Genomic DNA, 23,090 nt, shown 5'->3' on the forward strand with positions numbered 1-23,090 from the left:
TAAATTATATTCTCCGTTACGCGCCGGTTCCAGCCACGGTTCCAACTACGTGCTGATGTTGAGACCAACCTTCCACGTTTGCTGCGAGGGCGCAAAACACGAAGAAGGCTTATGGCAGGCGAAGAACACAAGCCAATTAGAAAACAATTACAGGGTTGTGGGGATATTATAACGGCAGCAACAAATCGTCAAAGTGCAAAAAGTCATCTCGTATCATCGAAGGATTTCTTATCACGGCGACCCTGGTGCGTGCGCGGTGGGTTAACGTCACCGCCCGTTGTGGACTGTGTGCGGGTGGCACACTTCAGGGGGAGCAGGCCGAACGCGAGTTGCTAATCGCCTGCTTTTGTCGCTCTCAAATTTCAGCAACGAACGCCGATGGATTTTCCCTCTACTTCCTGGGCGAATGCAACAACGTGAGTGTCAATTGCACGGTGACCACCGTCATCCAGGTCTCCCCTGACATACCACCGCTCTGCAGTCTCAGCAGGCTCTCAGCTAATGATAACGTCAGCAACGACGACGGTGATAGTAAATGAGTATTCTTGGTTCTTTCGGTAAAGTCACGTAGAAGGGAAACAATAAAATAATAACAAAAATAAAAATATATATTTATATTATAAAATAATAAAAAAAGAAAGCAATATCTTTTTATTATTCTATTGTTTCCCTTCTACGTGACTTTGCCGAAAGAACCAAGAATATGAATCCCTGCAGTTACGAAAGCTTTAAATCAAAAGTAAATGAGTACTTTCTGCACCGGTACCATTCTTATAACGCAAGGCTACGGTGATGTCTCTGTGTCTCACAGGCACGTAGAGCCTGCCAGTATAGGGGGGGGGCCCATGTTGCCAAGTTGCGTTTTCTTCCCAATTCGATAATTGACGATAATAGACGAGACTGCAGTCGTTTCACAGCAGGACGCGATGTGTTGCTACGTGTGATCCCAGTTGAGGACTTTGCGGTGTAATTTTTCAAATTGATAAAAACTCGAAACTCTTTTTTATTGAACGGAGCTAAGGCCTCACTGAGCTATGCAGCTCTCTTTCAGAAGCGACCTGGGCCACAAATGAGAGCTCAACGAAGTGGCTCATCATCAATGTGGAAATTCATAGCAGCCAAATACTCTGAACGCGTGTTGATTCTAAATATGGAGGGGACTAACCGGAGGACCCGGAGAAAAATTCAAGGCGACCCACGGGGAGAGAAACGCCGCAAACTCCAAATGTACAGCAGGCGTCAGAGTCGGGATCCAACCCACTAACCTCCTGCATACCAGGCGAGGTAGTTAACATCTCCTAGCCCTTTAACGTCCACCATGACGCGACTTTAAAGTTCTTGCCCCCCGTCTGTAAGTAAGCCGTGGCTCGAAACGCGAACCTCTGCAACAACGAGCGGCACAAACAAACTCGCCGTTCCACAGCGCTCGGAAACGGTAGCCGGCTAAAAGGCAGCGCTTCGGTTTACACGGCAGTGGGGGTGGAGGGCGCAGCCGTCCGTAATTGAATCGCGTAAACAAACATCGAGCATCGCTAGTGGAATGGTACGCAGATGTACGCTGCGATGCGGTTCAGGACGAGTGAAAACATTGAATACATATAAAAAAAAATGTCAACAATCTGCAAAAACTCGCGCGCGCGCGAAGGCTGGGAAACTGGGCCGAGGAATTTGCAAACGCGCATCCTAAATCTGCTCCCACGCGCTGAACTGTAACTCCGCGTCTTTATTTGCTTTGGTTTCATGGGCACGCACGGCATGATTGCCCCCTGCGCTCGTGTCCTCAAAATCTTCAAAGCACTTAAATCAAAACGCAGTAGCGCAACGGGCGGGCACGTACGGACCATTTTGTGCTACTGTGAAACCCGGCCGTAGTCTGTCACCCCACGCCTGATACGGGCCTCTCTTCACCGCTGTACGTTTTCTTTCCACCGCTGGGATGTAGGGGGCTGTCCATGACGATGTTTTTTGTAGCTGCCAATGCATCTCAGATGTGACTTCACCGTTGCGTCCCTCTCGCTTTAGTCGCTCCGCTTGCTTCGGTTCCATATATGGCCTCGCCACTTGATGACGGAGCGGGGAGTGCTGCTCGTGAAGCATGTGTGCTGTGCTGTGAGGCTCAGCGGTATTTCCAGCATGAAACGTGGAAGGCAGGGACAAGTCCACTCAGAACATTTCTCCCACCGCTGCCGTAATTATTGTTAATGATGCCTCGGCGTGTAATTTCGCAGGGGCCGGGCATTACCGCTGAATTCTAAGAATGCTAAATACAGCGCGTATCTAACTTTGGCTGTTGACTTCTCTGCGTAACATGAGCCAGCGCTAAAGGCGTTTTGTTCTTCGAATTCTATGATTTTGAAAAACGTTATTTATAGTACAAGCCATGTGTTATGGAGAAGGGCCATTGCCCGAAACGTCGCGTATGATATTTTTTTCCTTTTAAGGCCACAGTGTTATTGACGAACACGTTGAGTTTATAGTACGGCCGAGCCACGCAATTATTTAAATAACCCGTTACTTTACCGATTATCGGCTAGATTACACGACTAGTAACGAAAATAGTTGGGGGAATAAAGTTGCACTTCTGTTCCCGTGTGTGTCGCTGGATGGGAGGATATTATTGGAGGGAATTGGTGATGTCACTGGAATCATCAGCTGCATAAACAAACGTTTCGGGAGGTCAGAATTATGCTTGGAAGGGAAGTGGGTTGGTGGCCAAACATCCAGTCCACCCACAGGTGTGGGAGTTGTGTTCAAATTGCCACATTATTTTTGTTCAATATTTCTGTAACTTAATCGCAATTTTCCCGTGAGCAATCATGTCTTGATCATTCTAAATATGATCTGCGATTGGCCGACTTGCTCTGCAGGGATTTATTATTTACCGCTGTTTCATGTTTGCGTGATATTTTCGGCTTATCGTGTGACGCAGTTGTTCTTGGCGCTGATTTCCATTCGCTTCAATGCCATCCTTTTCTGTTTTACTTTACTTGCTTTGCCTAAATTGTAACTTCGGTGACCCGGGTAACTCTTACAAGAGGGGCACTATCCCGGTCCCTTGTTGTCACCTGGTTTCACAAATGAACTTGATACTTGAAATAATATGCAGTGGAGTGTTCTGACCCCAGCCGTGAGAATTCCATGGGGGTCAACTCTATTGTGTCTCACTTTGACCTTTGCGCAGAGCTTGTGCCTCTTCACGCCGACTGGAGCCAAGGAGGGTCAGCAGAGGCTGATCCCGGCTGGGCCCGTGGGTTTTGGCGCCACCGTGTCGGCCTATGTCGCCAAGGTGCGACAGACGGTGCTGGTGGAAGACATCCTAGGGGTGAGCGCGGTGGGGAGAGGGCGGTGGGGAGAGGGCGGTGGGGAGAGGGCGGTGGGGAGAGGGCGGTGGGGAGAGGGCGGTGGGGAGAGGGCGGTGGGGAGAGGGCGGTGGGGAGAGGGCGGTGGGGAGAGGGCGGTGGGGAGAGGGCGGTGGGGAGAGGGCAGTGGGGAGAGGAGGGTGGGGAGAGGGCGGTGAGGAGAGAGCGGTGGGTAGAGGGCGGTGGGGAGAGGGCGGTGGGGAGAGGGCGGTGGGGAGAGGGCGGTGGGGAGAGGGCGGTGGGGAGAGGGCGGTGGGGAGAGGGCGGTGGGGAGAGGGCGGTGGGGAGAGGGCGGTGGGGAGAGCGCTAAACTGAACTTGCTCCAACAGTCTGTTGTGGCTATAAATGAGGGTGAGGATCCTTTATCTTTGTTTTTGTGTTTGTCGGTGGCAGGATGAGCGGTTCCCCCAGGGCGTGGGGCTGGACCCGGGCGCCCAGGTGCGTTCCGTGCTCTGCCTGCCGCTCATCACCGCCAACGGGGATCTGCTCGGAGTCCTCGAGCTGCAGCGGCGCTGGGGCAAGGAGCCCTTCACCATCCGGCACCAGGAGGTGAGCGCGGTGGGGGGGGGGGACTCACGTGCGTGTGTGCGTCTGAGTGCGTGCCTGTGTATGGGGAGCGGTAGTGTAGAGGTTAGCGCGCTGCGCTATGAATCCGCCGGCCTGAGTATGAATCCCGCTCATGGCCAACACCAGTGACGATTATCTGAACCGGTCATAGGCCTCCCCTAGGTCGACTCAGCCTCAAATTAGTACCTGGTGCGGTGTGTAAACATTGCAACTGGGGAGACAAAGGCGGCCGGGCGTGGTGCTGGCCACCCAACCCCTTCGTGTGCATGTGCCGGCCTTCATAGATGCTGCTACTCGCGAACAGCACTTGCTCTAACAGGGGGACTTTGTCTTTTGGGTTCTTATGTTTGCATTGTAATGTTTGTGTGGGTCTACATGTTTGTCGTGTGTGTGTGTGTGCATTGTATGTGCGGCTGTTGGTCCACAGGTGGCCACCGCCTTGCTGGCGTGGGCGTCTGTGGCTATTCACCAAGTGCAGGTAAAGAACAACTCGCGAGCACATCGCTCGCCACTGTACGCTCACTCACGGCCCTAAGCTAACTCGCCACTCTGAACCAACCCATCACCGCCAACTCCCCAATTGCCTCCTACTCAACTCACCCATTATATCCTCTTTATTAAAACATATTTACACACCCGGCATATCACATCCTGCTTACCTACCACAACGTGCCGCAATATTACCAGTCTACCGGCGACGCACCATATACTCGGTGAGATATTAAGCGCTGTTCTTTTTAATCCATGCGGCGGTTTGAGTTGGTCTCAATGCCCACTCATTCGTGAGTTTTCAATTTGAAGCTGAGCCCACCCGTTGGCTCTCGGTCGTGAATAAAAAAGAACACAAAACTGAGAAACGTCACAGTCGCACGACTTGCCTTTAAGAAACAACCCCGGGCCTGACCTCTGTCTGTGAAACACAGAATTGCTCTTCCGCTAAATCACGAGTGTGGCTCGTGGGTTTCGTGGCCAAAGCTGTAGGGTAAACGGTTCGTGCCGATTAGGGCCCTTTTAATTCGGTGAGCGCACCGCGGTCGAATGGGCACCGTCGAGGCACTTGAGGCCCACGATTTTGGGTGCACCGCCTCACGGTTGTCAAGGTGAGCGCTCAACCCACCATTGCTTTATTGAACGAACGGAAGGACTGCATTGGCGGTGGTGCACAAACAATAATCGAGAGAAAATAGAACCGTAACACTTTCCTCATCGACGCTTAACACGGAGGGATACATGGGAGGTGGCTGGGTGGCACCACTGAGGTGTTGGGTTCGATTCCAGGCAACCGGCTTATGGCTATATAGGGTCCTCAAGTGGAGTGAGTTGATGGTCTCAGCCCAGTCACCGATGATAGCACAAAATCAACGATGGCTCTGGATTGGGCACCGCGCGTAATTTGGCATAGCTCCAGGTTTGAGAATTAAAACATTTAATTGTAATTGTCAGGCGACACACACTACTCTATGTTGCAGGGCAGGTGGGAAAGTGCCGCTCCCAACTGTGTGGACCAGAAGTCACTTGAAGGGATCTCAGAGGTAGCTCTGTGGTGTCTGCTTCTGTGGGCTGTTCTCTAACACTGTGCTTACGAGAGATCTCAATTCGTTCATCATCTCCTGAATTTTCACAGTGCAATGTGAAATAAATTTTTAGGATTTAACGATTATCGCAATATCATTTCCCTTTTGGCCTTGTAATAGGATTTACAATTTGTATTCAGTTGTGTTTGTGCTTTGCCATGCTTCCATTTCAAATAAAGAAAACTTAACTAAAAGTTAACTGCAGTTAACTCAGCGCAAGCTTGCCGGAGGTGTTCGATTAATTTCAAATTCACAATCTATAGCACTGATAAGACACGTGCTATCAGTTCCACAATAGTTCATTACATAATCTAATTAGCTGTGAAAATAATGACATACCATAATTACAATGCCGTTAATTACTCTGGAAATAAATGAGCAAAACATTAATTTAAAGGGTAATTGCGAATCGTAATGATTTCGTTTGGAAATTGAATACAATGAAGATGTGGCAAATATTTAGCGAATGGACGATACGGTTATCGCGGACCTTGGATCGGTCCGTTGGTAGCGAAGACAAAATAAAAGTAAAGAAACCGACAATAACTTGTCGCCTCATTGGTGTCGGGTTTGACCCCTTCCTTCACCGCTGAGAGACCGGCCGAATCATCGTTGGAGGTCTCACTTTACACTTGAATGCATGGGCGAAAGTTTACGCACAAACGGTATTGAATTGGCGCGTAGGCCGCTTTCCCTTCGCGGATATCAAGGAGCAGTCTCGGAGTGCTGTCACGTGCCTCCCCCCCCCCCTCCTGCTCTCCCAGGTGAGCCATGGGCTGGCCAAGCAGACGGAGCTCAACGACTTCCTTCTTGACGTCTCCAAGTGAGTCCAAGAGATCGGGATGGGGAGCAGCGAGCGGCGTTAAAGCGGCCGCTTTACCCGCGCCTGTGGCTCTTTGTGTTTTAAATCGTCAGAAGGTTGAGAATGAAGATGATGAGAACAAGCACAAACAGTAAATCCAGCCATTCTCAATCCACCAATGTCATTCATATTCATCTATTTATTTGTTCAACCGTACTTCGTCAACGCTGGTCAGTGCGTGTTTGGTGAAGATGGGAGGCTCAGGACCTGTTTAGACATCACTCGCCACTGATGTTAGCCATTCACAGGAATCAAACTCAGATCCTCGGGTTCGAAGTGCAGCGCGATGACGACTGTTCCATTGCACCGCCTAGCCGAGCAATTCCAACAGGCAACTTTAATTCTTTGTGGAGACTCACCGAGTCTTGTGTGACTTTGTTCCTACGAGGATGCTGCTCACGGGATATTTATTCTATTCTTTTGTGAGTTATTTTTTTTATCATTTGGGAGCAAAAAAAAGTGCCCGGTGAGAAAAACCCAAGAGGTGGCGGGGGGGGGGGGGGGGCGGACCTGTTCAGATATCACTTGCCGCTGGCATCGGCCGCGGCCGTGAACAGAACTCCGGTCGCCGGGTTCATAGCGCCGCACGGTAGAACCATCGCGCCACCGCTCCACCCCCTGGCAAAGGTGACGCGGTGTGTGAATGTTGTCCCATTGGCGAGCAGCGCTTGCTTACTGTGAAGTGCGTGCTTCATCTTCTGTCTGTGACACCCTTTGCTACACCTCCCCTTGAAAATTCCCCCACCCCCGCCGCCGCCGCCGCACTCCACCTGCGATGATTTATTCACCCGGGGCATCTATTATTTAGCGCGGGATATTGTGTTTGCTTAACGAGTCCTGAGCACGTGAGCAGGCGCCGCGCTGCGGGTTTGTCGAGAAGTGCATGACCCTGGGGTAGGCACTTTGGGCTACAACTACACCACGTCACTGCGTCGCAGCTGTAGCGCCCGGACCGTAACTCGCAACGGAAATTAGAGGGGGGGAAAACGATGATAATGAATAATTCACCGCATCTCGCGTCCGCGCAAATCTTAAAGCGCAAGGGTATCGCGAGGGGAGGGCATTGCCGCGTCTCTGGGGTAGTTTCCCGGGAGGTGGCGACGTTTGCCGCTCCGCGTAAATCCCAATTCGAGTACATCGCGGCGTGGATTTTTTTAAAATTAATTACAAACTCGTGGCATATTTGGGCCATGACGCCAGCACACGGTGGCCTCATAGTTTCGAATGACGTCACGTGATCTCTGACGCCCGCTGGGAGGCGGGCGGCGAAGTATTCCCACGGTTCGAGCACCCGCGGTCTCAATCAGGCTGGCCGGAACGGCCGCGCTCCGACTGAGAACGCCCGTAACAAGCGGTGAACGCGCCGCCGCTGGGCAGCTGCGCGGGCAATCAGTGGCGGGTTCGTGACATCGCCACCAGGCGGGACTGTCGCGAGTGACCTCTGAAACGGATGGTGTTCGGATTAAGAACAACCTCGTCGTGTTATATTGGCCTTCCCGTGAAAGTGACCTAACTGTCTTATCTACCAACGGTAGGCATTCATAAACAGTACGAAACAAATCAACAAAGCACTCAAATGCTGTCCCCATGACCCTCAAGTCCACACGACCCAACCCCGTTGACGCTGCCAAAAGCCGTGTGAGCTGCTATATTAGCACTGGTGCAACCTCGCATCGTGACCTCGTCTCATTACAGCCACGGGCGTCTTTTTCCCCGCCCTGAATGGGTCTCAAACGGCGTGGCTACAACGCTAGAAGCTCATCGCAACGAACGAAGGGGAAATCTCTCACTCGGAGGACGCCTTCACAGCCGCCCCGAGACCTCCCCTAGGCACAAATCAAACTGTGGCGTTGCAGCGGTGTCTAATGTGAACAACTTTAAATGTTAACGTCACGAGGCAATTCACCTTGTTAAGAATGATTACATTTTAATTTTTTGTTCAAACACGACAAAACTATTTATAGAAAAAGATTTTTTATTTATTTATTAGAAAAATAATTTCTCAATCTCCAGCTGCCTGTTGAGGCGGCGCCCCAACGCCCCTAGTGGACACGAACCGCACTTGCGGGAAGTCGTTGCAGCCCGTCTCGTCAACAATCTACTAGCGGATGAGGGGCTTCTACAGCACAAAAATGTGGGACACACGTGAGGTAGAATCTCTGGCGATACCGGCAGAGGGGAGAACTACGTGTGAACGCGTTGCCTTGACTGATGCATCGTCATTCACAACTGACAAAACCCGGGGCCCTTTAATGACCCAGAAACACCAATTTTTGCCAGGACCTTCAAAAAGAAAGCAATCCTGGAAAAAAACCTGGACAGGTGGTAATCCTCGCCATCAGGAATATTTGACCATACTTCACCAGGCTGGTCATTGCGGGCTGGGATGCAGAATAAACATGTGCTGCACTGCCCTCTATTGCCCACAACGCCTACTGCTACTACTCCGGCCATTTGTCCGTGGTGGTCACCCATCTTGCACACTATACAGGCTGAAAACACCGGCTGAGCGTCTTGGATCCGGTGAGATCGGGTGCGTTCTGGGCGAATTGATCATAGCTTTAAGAGTGTCCCTTGTTGGTTGTCCACGGAGAGTAGACCGCCAAAGCGTCCGTAGGCACGGACCCCTAACCCGCCCTGTTGTCCGCCTTGCCTTCAATCCCGCAGAACGTACTTTGACAACATCGTCGCCATCGATTCGCTTCTGGAGCACATCATGGTGAGTCCGTCAATCTTTCCGACCCGCAGTTGACTTGCGCCGTAGACGTTGCCGCTGAAGAATGGGAGGTGGGGGGCGAGCCGATAAATAATTGTGCGACGGTGCGCGATGGTGAGTGTATGCGTGCGCATGTGTGCGTGTGCATGCATGCGTGTGTGCGCGTGGTCCAGTGGCCAGGACAGAAATATTAGTAAGCCACTGGAGCTATGCACTTTTAAATCGTAGATCGAAAAGTATTTCTTCAGAACTGCTTTTTGTGTTTGGTTTGTTGACTTTCCCTCGCACCTCCGATTAGCAGTTCAAGATTCTTACATATCACCTAAAGTTTGATTCCCGCTCACGGCTAACACCAGATTTTATCTGAACCGGTCCTGGGTATCCCCTAGGTCGACTCAGCCTGAGATGAGTACCCGGTGTGTTGTGTAGACATCGCTGCGAGGGAGACAAAGGCGGCCGGGCGTGGTGCTAGTCACCCACCCCTTCGTGCGCCGTGCCAGCCTTCATAGGCGCTGGCGAACGGCACTTGGCCCTTACAGTCTGTCAAAGGCTACATGGGGGATCTTTTCTTTGTGTTGTGCCGTGCGTGCGTGCGTCGATGCAGATCTACGCCAAGAATCTGGTGAACGCGGACCGCTGCGCTCTCTTCCAAGTCGACCACAAGAACAACGAGCTCTACTCTGACCTGTTTGACATCGGGGAGGAGAAGGAAGGCCAGCCTGTGTTCAGGAAAACAAAGGAGATCAGGTGATCCGGCGTTTGGGAGGCGAGGGGGTGGATTGTACAAACGTTGTGAAAATCCCTGCAAACCTTGGGCGTCGAGTCCGCCATAACGCCCACGATGCGCAGAGCGTGGGCAGGTCCGCATCCAGCAGTGGATTGGACCACAGGACCTGTAGAAGCGCTTGTTGTGACGACAAATGTACGGGTGTGCAAAGGGTGGGGGGGGGGGTGGATAAATGTTCGGCAAACGGTCAAAATTAGCAATTGTTGATAATGATCGCGATGGCTTTTCTCGGTGAACAATTTTAGGCAATTGCTCGAAATTACCGTGAGCCCGAATCTCAGTTGTGAGGCAGCATCGATGACAGAGGAAGTCGGAGACCACTGTCTTTTTGGCGCTAATCGAATTCTGATGAGAAGTACATAAAAAAAAACAATTCCGATGACCAGTCATTTTTCATTTGGCCTCAACCCAGGTAGGAAGTTGACTTCCGCGCGGCGCAAAATAACTCGGCGGTTGCCACTGTGCTCGCCCGTTTGGGTCCTCCTCCTTCATCTCCTTCATCTCATTCGTCTTCTCACCTTGCAGGTTTTCCATCGAGAAGGGCATCGCTGGGCAGGTGGCCAAGACGGGGATGGTGCTGAACATTCCCGACGCCTACGCAGACCCGCGCTTCAACCGGCAAGGGGCTCGCACTCACCGCACATTCACACCACCCACACCACCAACATCACCCAGACTAACCACCCCACCCACACCACCCACACCACCAACATCACCCAGACTAACCACCCCACCCACACCACCCACACCACCAACATCACCCAGACTAACCACCCCACCCACACCACCCACACCACCAACATCACCCAGACTAACCACCCCACCCACACCACCAACATCACCCACACCACCAACATCACCCAGACTAACCACACCACCCACACCACCCACACCACCAACATCACCCAGACTAACCACACCACCCACACCACCCACACCACCAACATCACCCAGACTAACCACACCACCCACACCACCCACACCACCAACACCACCCACACCACCAACATCACCCATACCATCAACATCACCCAGACTAACCACACCACTCACACCACCCACACCACCAACACCACCCACACCACCAACATCACCCATACCACCAACATCACCCAGACTAACCACCCCACCCACACCACCCACACCACCAACATCACCCAGACTAACCACACCACTCACACCACCCACACCACCAACATCACCCAGACTAACCACACCACTCACACCACCCACACCACCAACATCACCCACACCACCAACATCACCCATACCATCAACATCACCCACACCACCAACATCACCCAGACTAACCACACCACCCACACCACCCACACCACCAACATCACCCAGACTAACCACACCACTCACACCGCCAACATCACCCACACCACCAACATCACCCAGACTAACCACACCACCCACACCACCCACACCACCAACATCACCCAGACTAACCACACCACTCACACCACCCACACCACCAACATCACCCACACTACCAACATCACCCAGACTAACCACACCACTCACACCACCCACACCACCCACACCACCAACATCACCCACACCACCAACATCACCCAGACTAACCACACCACCCACACCACCCACACCACCAACATCATCCACACCACCAACATCACCCAGACTAACCACACTACCCACACCACCAACATCACCCACACTACCCACACCACCAACACCACCAACATCACCCAGACTACCCACATCACCCACACCACCAACCCACCACACCCATACCACACACTCCAGCCTTAGCCACCTGGCTGGGGGAAGGAAAGATTAATCTGACGGAATCAACAAAAGGGCTGACCATGTACACATGGCTTAGTTATAAGACATTGCTTTGTGACGATGTATGAATGTTGAACTTATGTCGCTCTACGTAGCCAACCATGCTGAACGGAAGTATGGGGGAAGGACAATAAACCTAACACAAAAATCAGTTCAAAAAAGGTTTCAATCTAAATTTAAAATTAGATAGCACAGGCGGCTTCCCAATATCGGAGGAGCGTTCCAGACGGCCGTAGAAGCGCATCCCAAGGAGCGTCTTTGTTCGATGGTTAGCCAACACCCGCTGTCGCTGCGAGGACGACCAGAGTTTGTGTGCGATGGTTCCTTCGTGGCGAGCAACTTTGCTTGCAACAAGCGCGCGACCTCATAATGCTTTCATTCGGTGGCTGCGGCGGTGACGGCGATGCTATTTCGAGTGTCCATTTCTTCACCGCTCCCAACGTGGTGCAATATTTTAATTGCATTTTTTCACAAATCGTTTATTAAACCAGGTGAGAATCCCATAGAGAGTGGCTAGTTGTTTCAGGAGACATCCGGATGATTGTAATTGCTCCTGGTCACCTATTAACGCGGCAAATTTAGTTCCGGGTAATTTAGCAAGCGTTGGCATTGGGTTATGTGGCCGGCATTAGCCGATGGTTTGTAAATGAGGATATTGAAGCGTCTTAAATGTACACTCAGGGCCAGGTTAAATGCAGAAGCTTTAGGGTCTGCAGCCCAGGGTGTTGGATTTCGAGGGCCCCCCCAAAATCATAGCTCGCCCCCCCCTCCCCAATTAATACACATATATAGCTTCATAAAATGCAGTCCTGTGGCACTCTGATTAACCACGGAGGTTATTTGGTAATTAAAGTGAAGGCATCATTGTGCATTAACCAGTTGTGTAAATTTTACAGCATTTTTCTTTGGGTCTTTCGGTGAAGTGACGTAGATAGGTTCAAAGAAAATGACAATAGCAAAAAAGTACGACGTTTCGATCGCAACACAAGCGGTGGTCATCAGGAAGAGGGGGTTATTTTTTTGTTATTTTCTTTGAACCTATCTACGTGACTTTACCGAAAGACCCAAAGAATATTAATTCCTGCAGTCACGAAAACTTTAAGTCAAGATTTTTACAGCATTAATGAGCGCCGAATGCAAACAGCAATTTATCTGTTTTTTTTTTATACGTTCAGAGATGTTTGGTGGGCGAGATACAAAAGTCGCCGTAGTCCGGTCTGCTGGCAGTTACACCGAGGAGGCAGGATCCCTGATATTATTTTGTTAGAACTGGGTTGTTGAGGTTTTGGATCCGTTATTTTGGATGACCGAGGATTTGAACTGGGCGCCAAACCTCGCGACTGCGAGAGCCGGAACGTCGTCACACGGTCAGCCAGCCCTTCGATCGTCTCAGAGAATGATGTGGATCGGAGGAAGGCGGTGGGGGGGGGGGGAGGGGGTGGAGTCGTCGTCGTTGTTGTCGCCACCCGCGACCAACCCGACGTCAGCCGCCCCGTCCCCTCCGTGGCCCTGCTGGGCTGCGAGCCAGATTTGGATGTCTTCTTGCGAGGCCTGCGTTTGCACTACGAACCCGGCGGCCCGAGTTCGATTCCCGCTCACGGCCAACCCCAGTTGCGATTATCTGAAACCGTCCTGGGCCTCCCCTAGGTCGACCCGGCCTCAAATCGGTACCTAGTGCGGTGTGTAAACGTTGCCGCTAGGGACACAAAGGCGGCCGAGCGTGTTGTTGGCCACCCACCCCCTCGTGTGCTGTGCCGGCCTTCATAGGTGCTCGCTAACAGCACTTGACCCAACATTCTGTGCAGGCTATATGGGGAATCTTTGTCTTTGTGCACGCTGCTTGTCATGCAACCGTTTCGCGCGGTTTCGCTTCGCGCGCCCCTTTTTCTGCAACGCATCTTCCGCTACGTAAAGTGAGGCGGGAGACGTGTAAAGCGACGTCCTTCCGTCTTTCCGTTTCAGAATCGATAACCCCCCCCACCCCTCTCCCCCTTGCATCTCTCCTCCCCCACCCCCTCTCTTTCCCCGGCTGCCCCCCCCCAACAGCGAGGTGGACCTGTACACGGGCTACACGACGCGCAACATCCTGTGCATGCCCATCGTGAGCCGCGGCAGCGTCATCGGGGTGGTGCAGATGGTCAACAAGCTGTCGGGCAGCGCCTTCACCAAGACGGACGAGAACAACTTCAAGATGTTCGCCGTCTTCTGCGCCCTCGCGCTGCACTGCGCCAACGTGAGTCCTCGCCCGGGGTGGGGGGGGGGGGTGGGGGGGGGGGGGCCCCGGGCTCTCTCGTCCTCCGACGTGCGCCGCGCATCGTCCGGCCTGCGCCCCGCGCGTTGTTCGGCAGCGATGCTGTCGCCACGTTTTGTTGTCCACGTGCTGGGAGCTCAGCCGGGGGAGTGGGCAGGAAGCTGAATTGAGATTCAAAAGTGGAACTGAATTGAGTTTCAAATTCACAACTGTATTGAGTTTCAAAAGTGGAACTGAATTGAGTTTCAAATTCACAACTGTATTGAGTTGCAAAAGTGGAACTGAATTGAGTTTCAAATTCACAACTGTATTGAGTTTCAAAAGTGGAACCGAATTAAGTTTCAAATTCACAACTGTATTGAGTTTCAAAAGTGGAACTGAATTGAGTTTCAAATTCACAACTGTATTGAGTTGCAAAAGTGGAACTGAATTGAGTTTCAAATTCACAACTGTATTGAGTTTCAAAAGTGGAACCGAATTAAGTTTCAAATTCACAACTGTATTGAGTTTCAAAAGTGGAACTGAATTGAGTTTCAAATTCACAACTGTATTGAGTTGCAAAAGTGGAACTGAATTGAGTTTCAAATTCACAACTGTATTGAGTTGCAAAAGTGGAACTGAATTGAGTTTCAAATTCACAACTGTATTGAGTTGCAAAAGTGGAACTGAATTGATTCCGGAATGAGAACTGAATTAAGTTTAACATTCACGACTCAATTGAGTTTCAAATTCACAAATGAATTGAGTTTCAAATTGACAACTGTATTGAGTTTCAAAATTGGAACTGAATCGATTTCCGAAATCGGAACTCAATTGAGTTTCAGTATTGGAACTGAATTGAGTTTCAAATTCATAACTCTAGTGAGTTTCAAAATCGGAACTGAACTGAGTTGCAAAATCAGAACTGATTCGAGTTTCAAAACCGCAACTTGATTGCGTTCCATAACTGGGACGCATTCCAGCTCCTGAAGTAGCCCCCAACATGCGAGATAAAGACGTCGGACATCGCGTCGAACGAACCGCGCGTCGTAATCCCCGAGCCCCCATGACTGCACGCAAATAATTTTCGCGTTAAATTTCACTCGGCTCGGTAAAATTCCAACGCGGGGACAAAAATGTAAGATATCGGTCGAGCGATCCGTGCCGGCAGTGCGGCGAACTGCTTCCCCCTAGCGTCCACGAATAAAGTGGACTTGGAGCGCCGTGGAAGCCGTTTAGGGGAACGTGTTCACGAAATCAGCGTAGACGTCCCCTCCATGAACAGAGGTGATAGACCCCCTTGTTCTGGCAAGACTTCTGAGTCGATACTTTTTTTCCCCCGACCAATACAATTTGGAAAGAAACGCAAACTCCGTGTCAGCTTTGACTTCGTGAGGCTCATCGGCAAGTGTCAAACATATGCTGCCGGCTTGCCTGATGTCGTAGGCACGATACCTACACGGACACTGCGTGGCCTTTTCCACAATGCCAGCGGCGTAACGGGATGCGTTTTTGCCAGGCTCTCGAGTATCTGGAGCACTGGCAAGGTGTCTTAGCACACCGCACTTCGAAGCCTGCTGACCTGAGTTCAGATCCTGACTAGTTTTTTCAGTTTCATTTATTTGGTATAGCCCTGTGAGCCATTGGGCTCTTGAATCGGGTGCAACCGCAACAAACAAAAAACAAAATCACGAACAAGAAAACATGGCGAGCGATATCTGGTGGCGAGCGATATCTGAACCGGTCCTTTTCACCAATCAGCACTGACCAGCGTGGTGAAGTATGGCCAAACAACCTCTATGGCCGACATAGCATTGGGAGGCCTTAATCCAGCAGCAGATTGGCAGTAAACATCATTATTATTATTATTAACCAGGGAAATGTAACGCTTGGGTATCCGCGATCAAATCAGGTATTCACATTCGGCGGGAGCTATGCATTGATTTTATTTCACCCTTCCCGGCGACTGTGCGGAAACGCTAAACGCGCGACAGATGTACCACCGGATCCGGCACTCGGAGTGCATCTTCCGGGTGACGCTGGAGAAGCTGTCGTATCACAGCGTGTGCACTGCGGAGGAGTCACAGAGCCTCATGCAGTGCACGTTGCCCACGCCCATCGTCAAGGAGATAGAGCTGTGAGTAACCCTCCTCGCTTTTTTTTATATTTTTCGTTCATTTGCATGTACATTTTTTTTCCCCCACGAAAAAAATAATATAAAAAAACGTAGAGAAAGCAGAACCGTCCCCGCCGTCCCCCCCCCCCCGTCCACCACAGACTTTGAACGCATCGACAGAGGAAAACCTCGTTGTGGTCTTGGGCCGGAAAGAGCAGCATTCGAGAGAGAGAATAGGAAGAGAGAAAGATGATTGTGACGATAACAATGATTTGTTTTTGATAGCGCCAATAGAGCAAATGGAGTTTTACCCCCCCGCCCCCGCCCACGCCCCCCCGTGAAGCCGCGATGTGACCCAAATTGCTCTCGAAACCGCACGACTCTATGATCGCGCGGAACTGCTTTGCCCCGCATCCGAGCCGAGTCGTCGCGACCCAGGCGAATTAAAACGGTGCGTTCGGGAGTCCCGAGCGCTGGATCGGAGTTGGCCAACGTGACGCGCGATCAAATTACCCGGCGCCACGAATCGCTGCGAGCGTAATCGACGCTTCGAAGGAACGAGTCGGTCTCCAACGGCGGGGCAACCGGTTTCCCGACCGCCCGAAACGGTTTGCGAAGACGTTCCACGCGTTCGCGAGATGTTAACTGCCTCGCCTGGTATACAGGAGGTTGCGGGTTCAATCCCGACTCTTGACGCCTGTCTGTGTATTTGGAGTTTGCGTGTTCTCCCCGGGGTCGTGTGGATTTTTCTCCGGGTTTTTCCCCCTCCGAGATTTATGAACACGCCTTCAGAGCATTTGGCTGCAGTAAATGCCCACGTGATAGGCCACTTTTGTTGAGCTATCCATTTGTGTGGCCAGGTCGCTTCTGAAAAAAGGGCTACACAGCTCAGTGGGCCTTACCTGGTAAAATAAAAAAAATCGTTTCGTTTTTATTAGTTTTTATTGAGTTCGCGTGCAACCGACCGCTCGGCGGTGGACCCGAACCTTCTGGGAAAGCGGCGTCGGTGACCGCGGCCGGTGAGGGACCGGTGCTGGCTCTCGGTGCGTGCGCCGGGAACGGTGATCTCGCGATCAAAGAGCCCGGCGTCTCGCCACGAACCTGAAAAGGCGACTGGCAAGCCGGTTGCAGCTCGCAGTCCGCGCCGAAGGAGCGAGCGCGACGAATGTGGACGCGGCGTCGCGTCGCTGTGCTGACTTGTGTGCTCATTTGGCCCTGTGTGCTCACACAGGTACCACTTTGACATTGGGCCCTTTGAGGACATGTGGCCTGCCTTCTTTCTGCACATGGTGCACAACTGCTGTGGCCAGAGCAGGTGCGTGTGCGATACATGTACCCGTGTGTGTTGTGTTTGTATGTGCGATGCATGTGTGTCTGCGTGTATCTGCGATGTGAACGTCTGTGTGGTGACGAGTGTGTGTGTGTGTTAGATACAGTATATATATATTCAGACATTAAGGAGCACAGCTGCTGGATCTGCCAATCATCTCAGGCAGTCAACCCATAACACCCGGGTCTGTCCCGTGACCGCCTGTCAGTGACACTTCACGTGTCCTCATCGTGCACCTAGCCTGGCACAAGTGCGTTGGAGACGTCACTTGGTGGCAAATGGCGGCTGTTGTGTATATACATGTCTATGTCTGTGTGCACGTGCGTATGTGCCCTGAACCTCCCCTAGGTTTACTCGGCCTTAAATTAGTACCCGCTGCGGAGGCCAGTCATGGTGCTGACCACCTGTCCCCATGTATGCTGCGCTGGCCTTCAATGGTGCTCGCCAACAGCACTTTGCTCTAACAGTCCGTTAAGGCTACACGGGAGATCTTTGTCTCCTTCGCGTGCGATGTGCACGCAAGCGTTCGAGTGCGCGCGTGTGTGTGTGTGTGACATGGATGTGGATAAGGATTAACTCTGCAGTCTAATCTGGCCAGGCTTTGACACAGAGCGTCACACCTAATCTTTCCCTATAACGCCTCACTTGAGCTGCGAATAATGCTGCAATTAAACGTCGTCGTAGCTGCCTTTGGTAAATGTTAACTGGGTAAGAGGGGGGCGGGAGAGCAGAGTTTGTGGCGGGGGGGGTGGGCTGCGATTGCTCTTTGTGCCCCTGGAGTATGCCCACGGTGCCCTTTGATTGGCTCCCTCTGGGATGGTCCCATCACCCCCTGCGAGGCACCTGATTGGCTCCCTGGAGGAGTGGCTTTTTCGCTCCCTCTTCTCGTGCGTCAGCGCAGTTGCGTAACCACGGCTCTGGGGACAGAAATTAATTATTTAAAGTGGTTTCAAATATAAATATATATGTTTTGGAGGTGGCCCAATGGCTCAGAAGGCTCTCGCAACGCCCTTGTAGAAGCCATTGAACGCACGACACTGTGTGGCTTGGGTTCAAGTCCAGGTAACGGCCAGATGCACTGAAATTAAAGCACAACAGCTCTGAAAGCAAGTAACTCTTATTTTGGCGAGGCTAGCCCAATCGGCAGGCCGAAGCTTAAACCACGTTCGTAAAATCCTCGTGAGAAGAGATGCGGATGTGGCGCGATGAGAGAAATGTAGACGAAAAACAAGTAAATGAGATAGATTATATTGACGTGTTATGTTAATTGTCCTGTTTTGATTATTTATGATGTGAATTTTGCACGCTGATATTTGTATGAATCCAGGGTCCTTGAGTTTCTTGGGGCCGTCAACGTTCCATTAATTTGCTTTTGCCGAAAGTAGATTTATAAATGCACAACTCTTATAACCTAGGTTATCACGAGTGTGCGATATTGATACAGTTTTGTCTTCAAATGTTTAATTTGCTAGTTAATTGCCTGTGTAGAGTGTCGAACATCGTGCAGTGGTAGTGAGTTCCAGGCCAATGGACCGCTGAGTAGGTGAGTGGGTGGGTGAGTGGGTGGGGGTGTGTAGATGAGTGAGTGGGTAGGTGAGTTCCAAGCTGATGGACCGCTGAGTAGGTGAGTGGGTGGGTGAGTGGGTGGGTGAGTGGGTGGGGGTGAGTAGGTGAGTGAGTGGGTAGGTGAGTTCCAAGCTGATGGACCGCTGAGTAGGTGAGTGGGTGGGTGAGTGGGTGGGTGAGTGGGTGGGGGTGAGTAGGTGAGTGAGTGGGTGAGTGGGTGGGGGCGAGTAGGTGAGTGAGTGGGTGAGTAGGTGAGTGAGTGGGTGAGTGAGTGGGTGAGTGGGTGAGTGAGTGGGTAGGTGAGTTCCAGCCCGATGGACCGCTGACTGCAAAGCTGCGAGGTCCGAATCTCGCTGTCCCGAGTGTGCAGAACGATCCGGAGGTCACCACACGAGCCGCCAAACGTAGATGGTGACGATTGACAACGGAGTGGACCGGTCCTCACGTGGCCCACCATTGAAACAGCTGCGTTCCCAGCGCTGTCAGACAGACGTTTGAAGCTTCAGCAAAATGAAATAAATCCTTTAACGCTTGGCCAGCCGCACTACACGTGATGCAATTATCGCCTCGCTGTCGAAGATTTGAATAAAACTTCACCCGCGGTGATGTTACTGGAGCGCTACGGTGGTGCACCTCACTGTTACTTCGGATGCTTTTTTTTAAAACTTTTTTTTTTAATTAAACGTCGGCGACGCGGATCCCCGCCGTTGCCGAAGAGGCCTCTGTCGGGTCGAGCGCCCTTAGCGGGCGCCCGTGAAGGGCACAAGTGTCGCACGACAGGCTGGTGTGACCATCACCGTGCCCTTGCTGCGGTCTCCCCGGTCTCTACGCGAGGACACGCACTCGCGTTTATTTGCTCGTTCCGTTAATTAATCATGCCCGCGGTTTCGAACGCCAATTTTTCATTCAACGTTTCCATTCCATGACACTTCAGCCACGTCTCGGTGTGCGCTCTTCCAACGGCTCTTAATTGCCTGCCCTCCGTGGTATCGCTTCGCCGTGCAGAAATGGGTATAGGCAAAGGTGCAGCGCTGCAATTGCTCGCGCACGTCACCGTTCATGGAGGAGCCTCCGCCGGACCGAACTATAGAGAGGGTATTTTGGCCTAGAGAGGGTGTTTTGGCCTACTCTTCCACAATGTCCAGACGACTTAGCAAAGGTTGGAGTACCCACACTTACTACCCGACCACGAAACCTGCCGATCAGCCGACTCTGGTAGAGCACGGTTTGGCTTAGTCGTATGTTTTAGTTGTGTGGTGTATAATAAGCACAGCAGTTTCTTACCCTTCCCCCGCACCTCCGATTAGCATGGTTTGCTACGTACTGCTCTAAATAAGTTCAACATACGTATGTGCAACATACGTATGTGCAGCATACGACACCGCACCGTGCTACACCGCCCCACACTACACCGATCCACACTACACCGCCTCTTGCCCCACCGTTATTCTATCGACAGGTGGTGTGTGGCGTGGTAAAGTTGCGTATGAAATGACCACAGCAAAAGGAGATATGTGGGAGGTGGTTGCGTGAGAGTCACGGGGCATGTGTCGGTGGTGTTTAATGCCGCATTCACCTGTGCAAAAAGAGCTTTATAGCTCAACGGATTCCCCCAGTGTAAATTAATACTCTGATTCTGAATCGACCAGGGAGTTGCGCAGAATCGTCGTCGTAGTAGTAATAATATAACACCACAGTGTTAATCTACTCATGGAGCCGGGTGAAGTCTTTATCCCCTTTGGAGGAGCTCCGTTTCCGCCCTCTAGCGTCCCCGGTGTTTGACGACTGTCATTATAGCGTGGAACACAAAACCCCATCGGCGAATGTCCACGTCATATTTGTGACGTCAAGACGGGGAATTAATCTGCCGGCTGGGCTTATGCAATGATGCGATCGGCTTAATTGAACGTCGTGGGATTACTTATTCGGCTGACGTCTGGGGATGAAGGAAATGAAATGTGTCCTCGCGCTCACTGAGGAAGTAATCGCGCTCGTACAGGGACACTGTGTGCAACTGTGTGTATCAGTTTGATATTTGGCACAGTAGGGGGCACTGGTAGTGCATCTGACAGTCATCACCGTCAGCCAACCCATGGCACCTGGGTCTGTGCCATGACCTCCTGCCATCGAGCCTTTGACACTTCACGTGGCCTGAAAATGCACATAGCCTGGCACATGCACCGTGGTGACGTCACCGCTACTTCGTGGCAAATAGCGGCTGTTGTGTATATTCGTGTGTGTGTGATTAATGGGGAGTGGAAGTGCAAACATCGCGACAAGGGAGACAAAGGCGGCCGGGCGTAGTTCTGGTCGCAGCACCCCCTCGTGTGCCATGCCTGCCTTCCTATGTGCTATATCTAACAGGACTTGCCCCAACAACCTGTGTAGGTTACATGGGGTATCTTTGTCTTTTGTGTCTGTGTTTTGGCTGAGGGAGTGATGTCACCACGGTTTGTACATCATGCCGCATTCTTTTCAACACTAGGAGCAAAACACGATCCAAAGTTGCCGTGAGGTCACTCCCTAGGTCAACTTGGCCGTAAACTGTTGACCCGCGATTGTAGGGAAGTAAGCAATTTATGATTGAAGGCTTCAGTTTCTTTGCCTTCTGGGCAAATGCTAAACTGTTTGCCTAAACGTGGCAAAAACCAGGGGCCGGACTCTCATATCCTGCAGGGCGTGGCCCAATTCCCAAGTTCAATTCAAGAAATATGGATATTTTCCTATCCGCCGTGGCTATTCCCGTGCTGCTCCTCGTTGTCAACTGCTTTGAGCTTTCAGGCTGGTGGCTCCGCATTTGTGATAAACCCCCCCCCCCCACCTTCCACCCCCCCTCCCAAAAAATATAGTCGCTTTCTTCACCTGGTGTTATCGGCAAGAACTCTCCCAGAACACACTGGGCTCTCCCCCCCCCCCCCCACCGTGTTCTATTCAGCAGAGAGTAGCAGAATTTGCTGCCCGTGCTGCGCGTGGCCAGGAATAGAATTTCGCAGCCGGGAAGGGGGAGGAGCGGTGGTGGGTGGAGGTGAATGCACAGAGAGGGGCCACAGCAGCATTTGTTATTCAGTCACCTGGGATCGATGGCCCTCCACGCTCCGGGGTCTGTGGCTGCCGTACATTTCCACGTGATGATAAGCCATCCTCGTTGAGCTATCCATTTGTGGCCGCCAGCTCGCTTCTGTATAAGAAGCTAATAGCTCAGTGGGGGGTATTTACCTGGTTAAATAATAAGAGTTTTAGTTTTATTCGTGTATTTTTAAAAAAAAGTTATTTGTTTTGCCTTTCCTCTACTTCGCACTCCTATCGTGTTGTTTGTTGTTGTAACGCTCTGACCCGCCCCGACCGGACATCTGTGGAAAAGAGCTTTATAGCTCATCTGATTCCTCCGGTATAAACAAATATTCAAATTCTGTCCTGCGCTCTTCATCGGTCATATTTGCCATTTTGGCGTAAGCATCATCGTCCTCATCGCCATCGTGATCATCATCGTTGTCGTCAATAACACAGATAATATTTGGCACTTCACTTATGTAATCTCGATTTTTGTCTTAAGTTTGTTGTCCTTCCCCCGCACCTACAATTGGCACGGTTGGCTATGTACGGTGCGAAAGAAGTTCAACACACACAGTTGAAAAAAGAGTTTCATCGTCATTATCGTCATCATCATCACCATTAAAAGTTGCTGTTACTGATAGAGAATGTTCATTATTGTCATCAACATCATCATTCTTATTATCATACCAAGGGCAATAGTACTGAAATGTACAGTTACTGAAAGAGCTTTCATAATTGTCATCGTTATTATTATCATCATAATTATCATCATCATCGCCCTCATCATGGCACTAACGATGGGTAAATGTCACCTATATGTACGGGGAATCTTTGTCTTTGTGCCGGTGAGCAGCTTCGAGCTGGAGAAGCTGTGCCGGTTCACCATGTCTGTGCGGAAGAACTACCGCCGCGTGCCGTACCACAACTGGAAGCACGCGGTGACGGTGGCGCACTGCATGTACGTGCTGCTCCAGCGCAACCCGGGCATCTTCTCCGAGATTGAGGTGAGGAGGGCTGGTGGGGGAGGGCTGAATGCCCGCCGCTGCTGAAGGCTGAGCCAGATTGTTGAATATTTTAGCACATAAATGAGTACAATGAGCCATGGGCGTTGCAA

The 23,090-nt window shown here is 51.4% G+C and overlaps 1 protein-coding gene across 6 annotated transcripts in view; it reads left to right on the forward strand.

Moving 5' to 3' along the window:
* Window positions 1-23,090, forward strand: part of PDE10A (phosphodiesterase 10A) — a 148,895-nt gene that overhangs the window by 115,673 nt on the left and 10,132 nt on the right. For all 6 annotated transcript variants that reach the window (XM_076074994.1, XM_032973556.2, XM_076074993.1 and 3 more), the window contains 12 exons: window positions 367-416; window positions 3,182-3,322; window positions 3,753-3,908; window positions 4,354-4,404; window positions 6,265-6,323; window positions 9,030-9,081; window positions 9,683-9,825; window positions 10,391-10,483; window positions 13,727-13,913; window positions 15,905-16,047; window positions 17,258-17,341; window positions 22,830-22,980. In XM_076074994.1, the coding sequence (XP_075931109.1) occupies window positions 367-416; window positions 3,182-3,322; window positions 3,753-3,908; window positions 4,354-4,404; window positions 6,265-6,323; window positions 9,030-9,081; window positions 9,683-9,825; window positions 10,391-10,483; window positions 13,727-13,913; window positions 15,905-16,047; window positions 17,258-17,341; window positions 22,830-22,980 (1,310 nt within the window). The remainder of the gene's footprint in view (window positions 1-366; window positions 417-3,181; window positions 3,323-3,752; window positions 3,909-4,353; window positions 4,405-6,264; window positions 6,324-9,029; window positions 9,082-9,682; window positions 9,826-10,390; window positions 10,484-13,726; window positions 13,914-15,904; window positions 16,048-17,257; window positions 17,342-22,829; window positions 22,981-23,090) is intronic.

Source organism: Petromyzon marinus, chromosome 51, assembly GCF_048934315.1.
Source record: "Petromyzon marinus isolate PM22_M1 ecotype Great Lakes invasive population chromosome 51, UKy_Petmar_22M1.pri1.0, whole genome shotgun sequence".
Classification (NCBI taxonomy): Eukaryota; Metazoa; Chordata; class Hyperoartia; order Petromyzontiformes; family Petromyzontidae; genus Petromyzon; species Petromyzon marinus.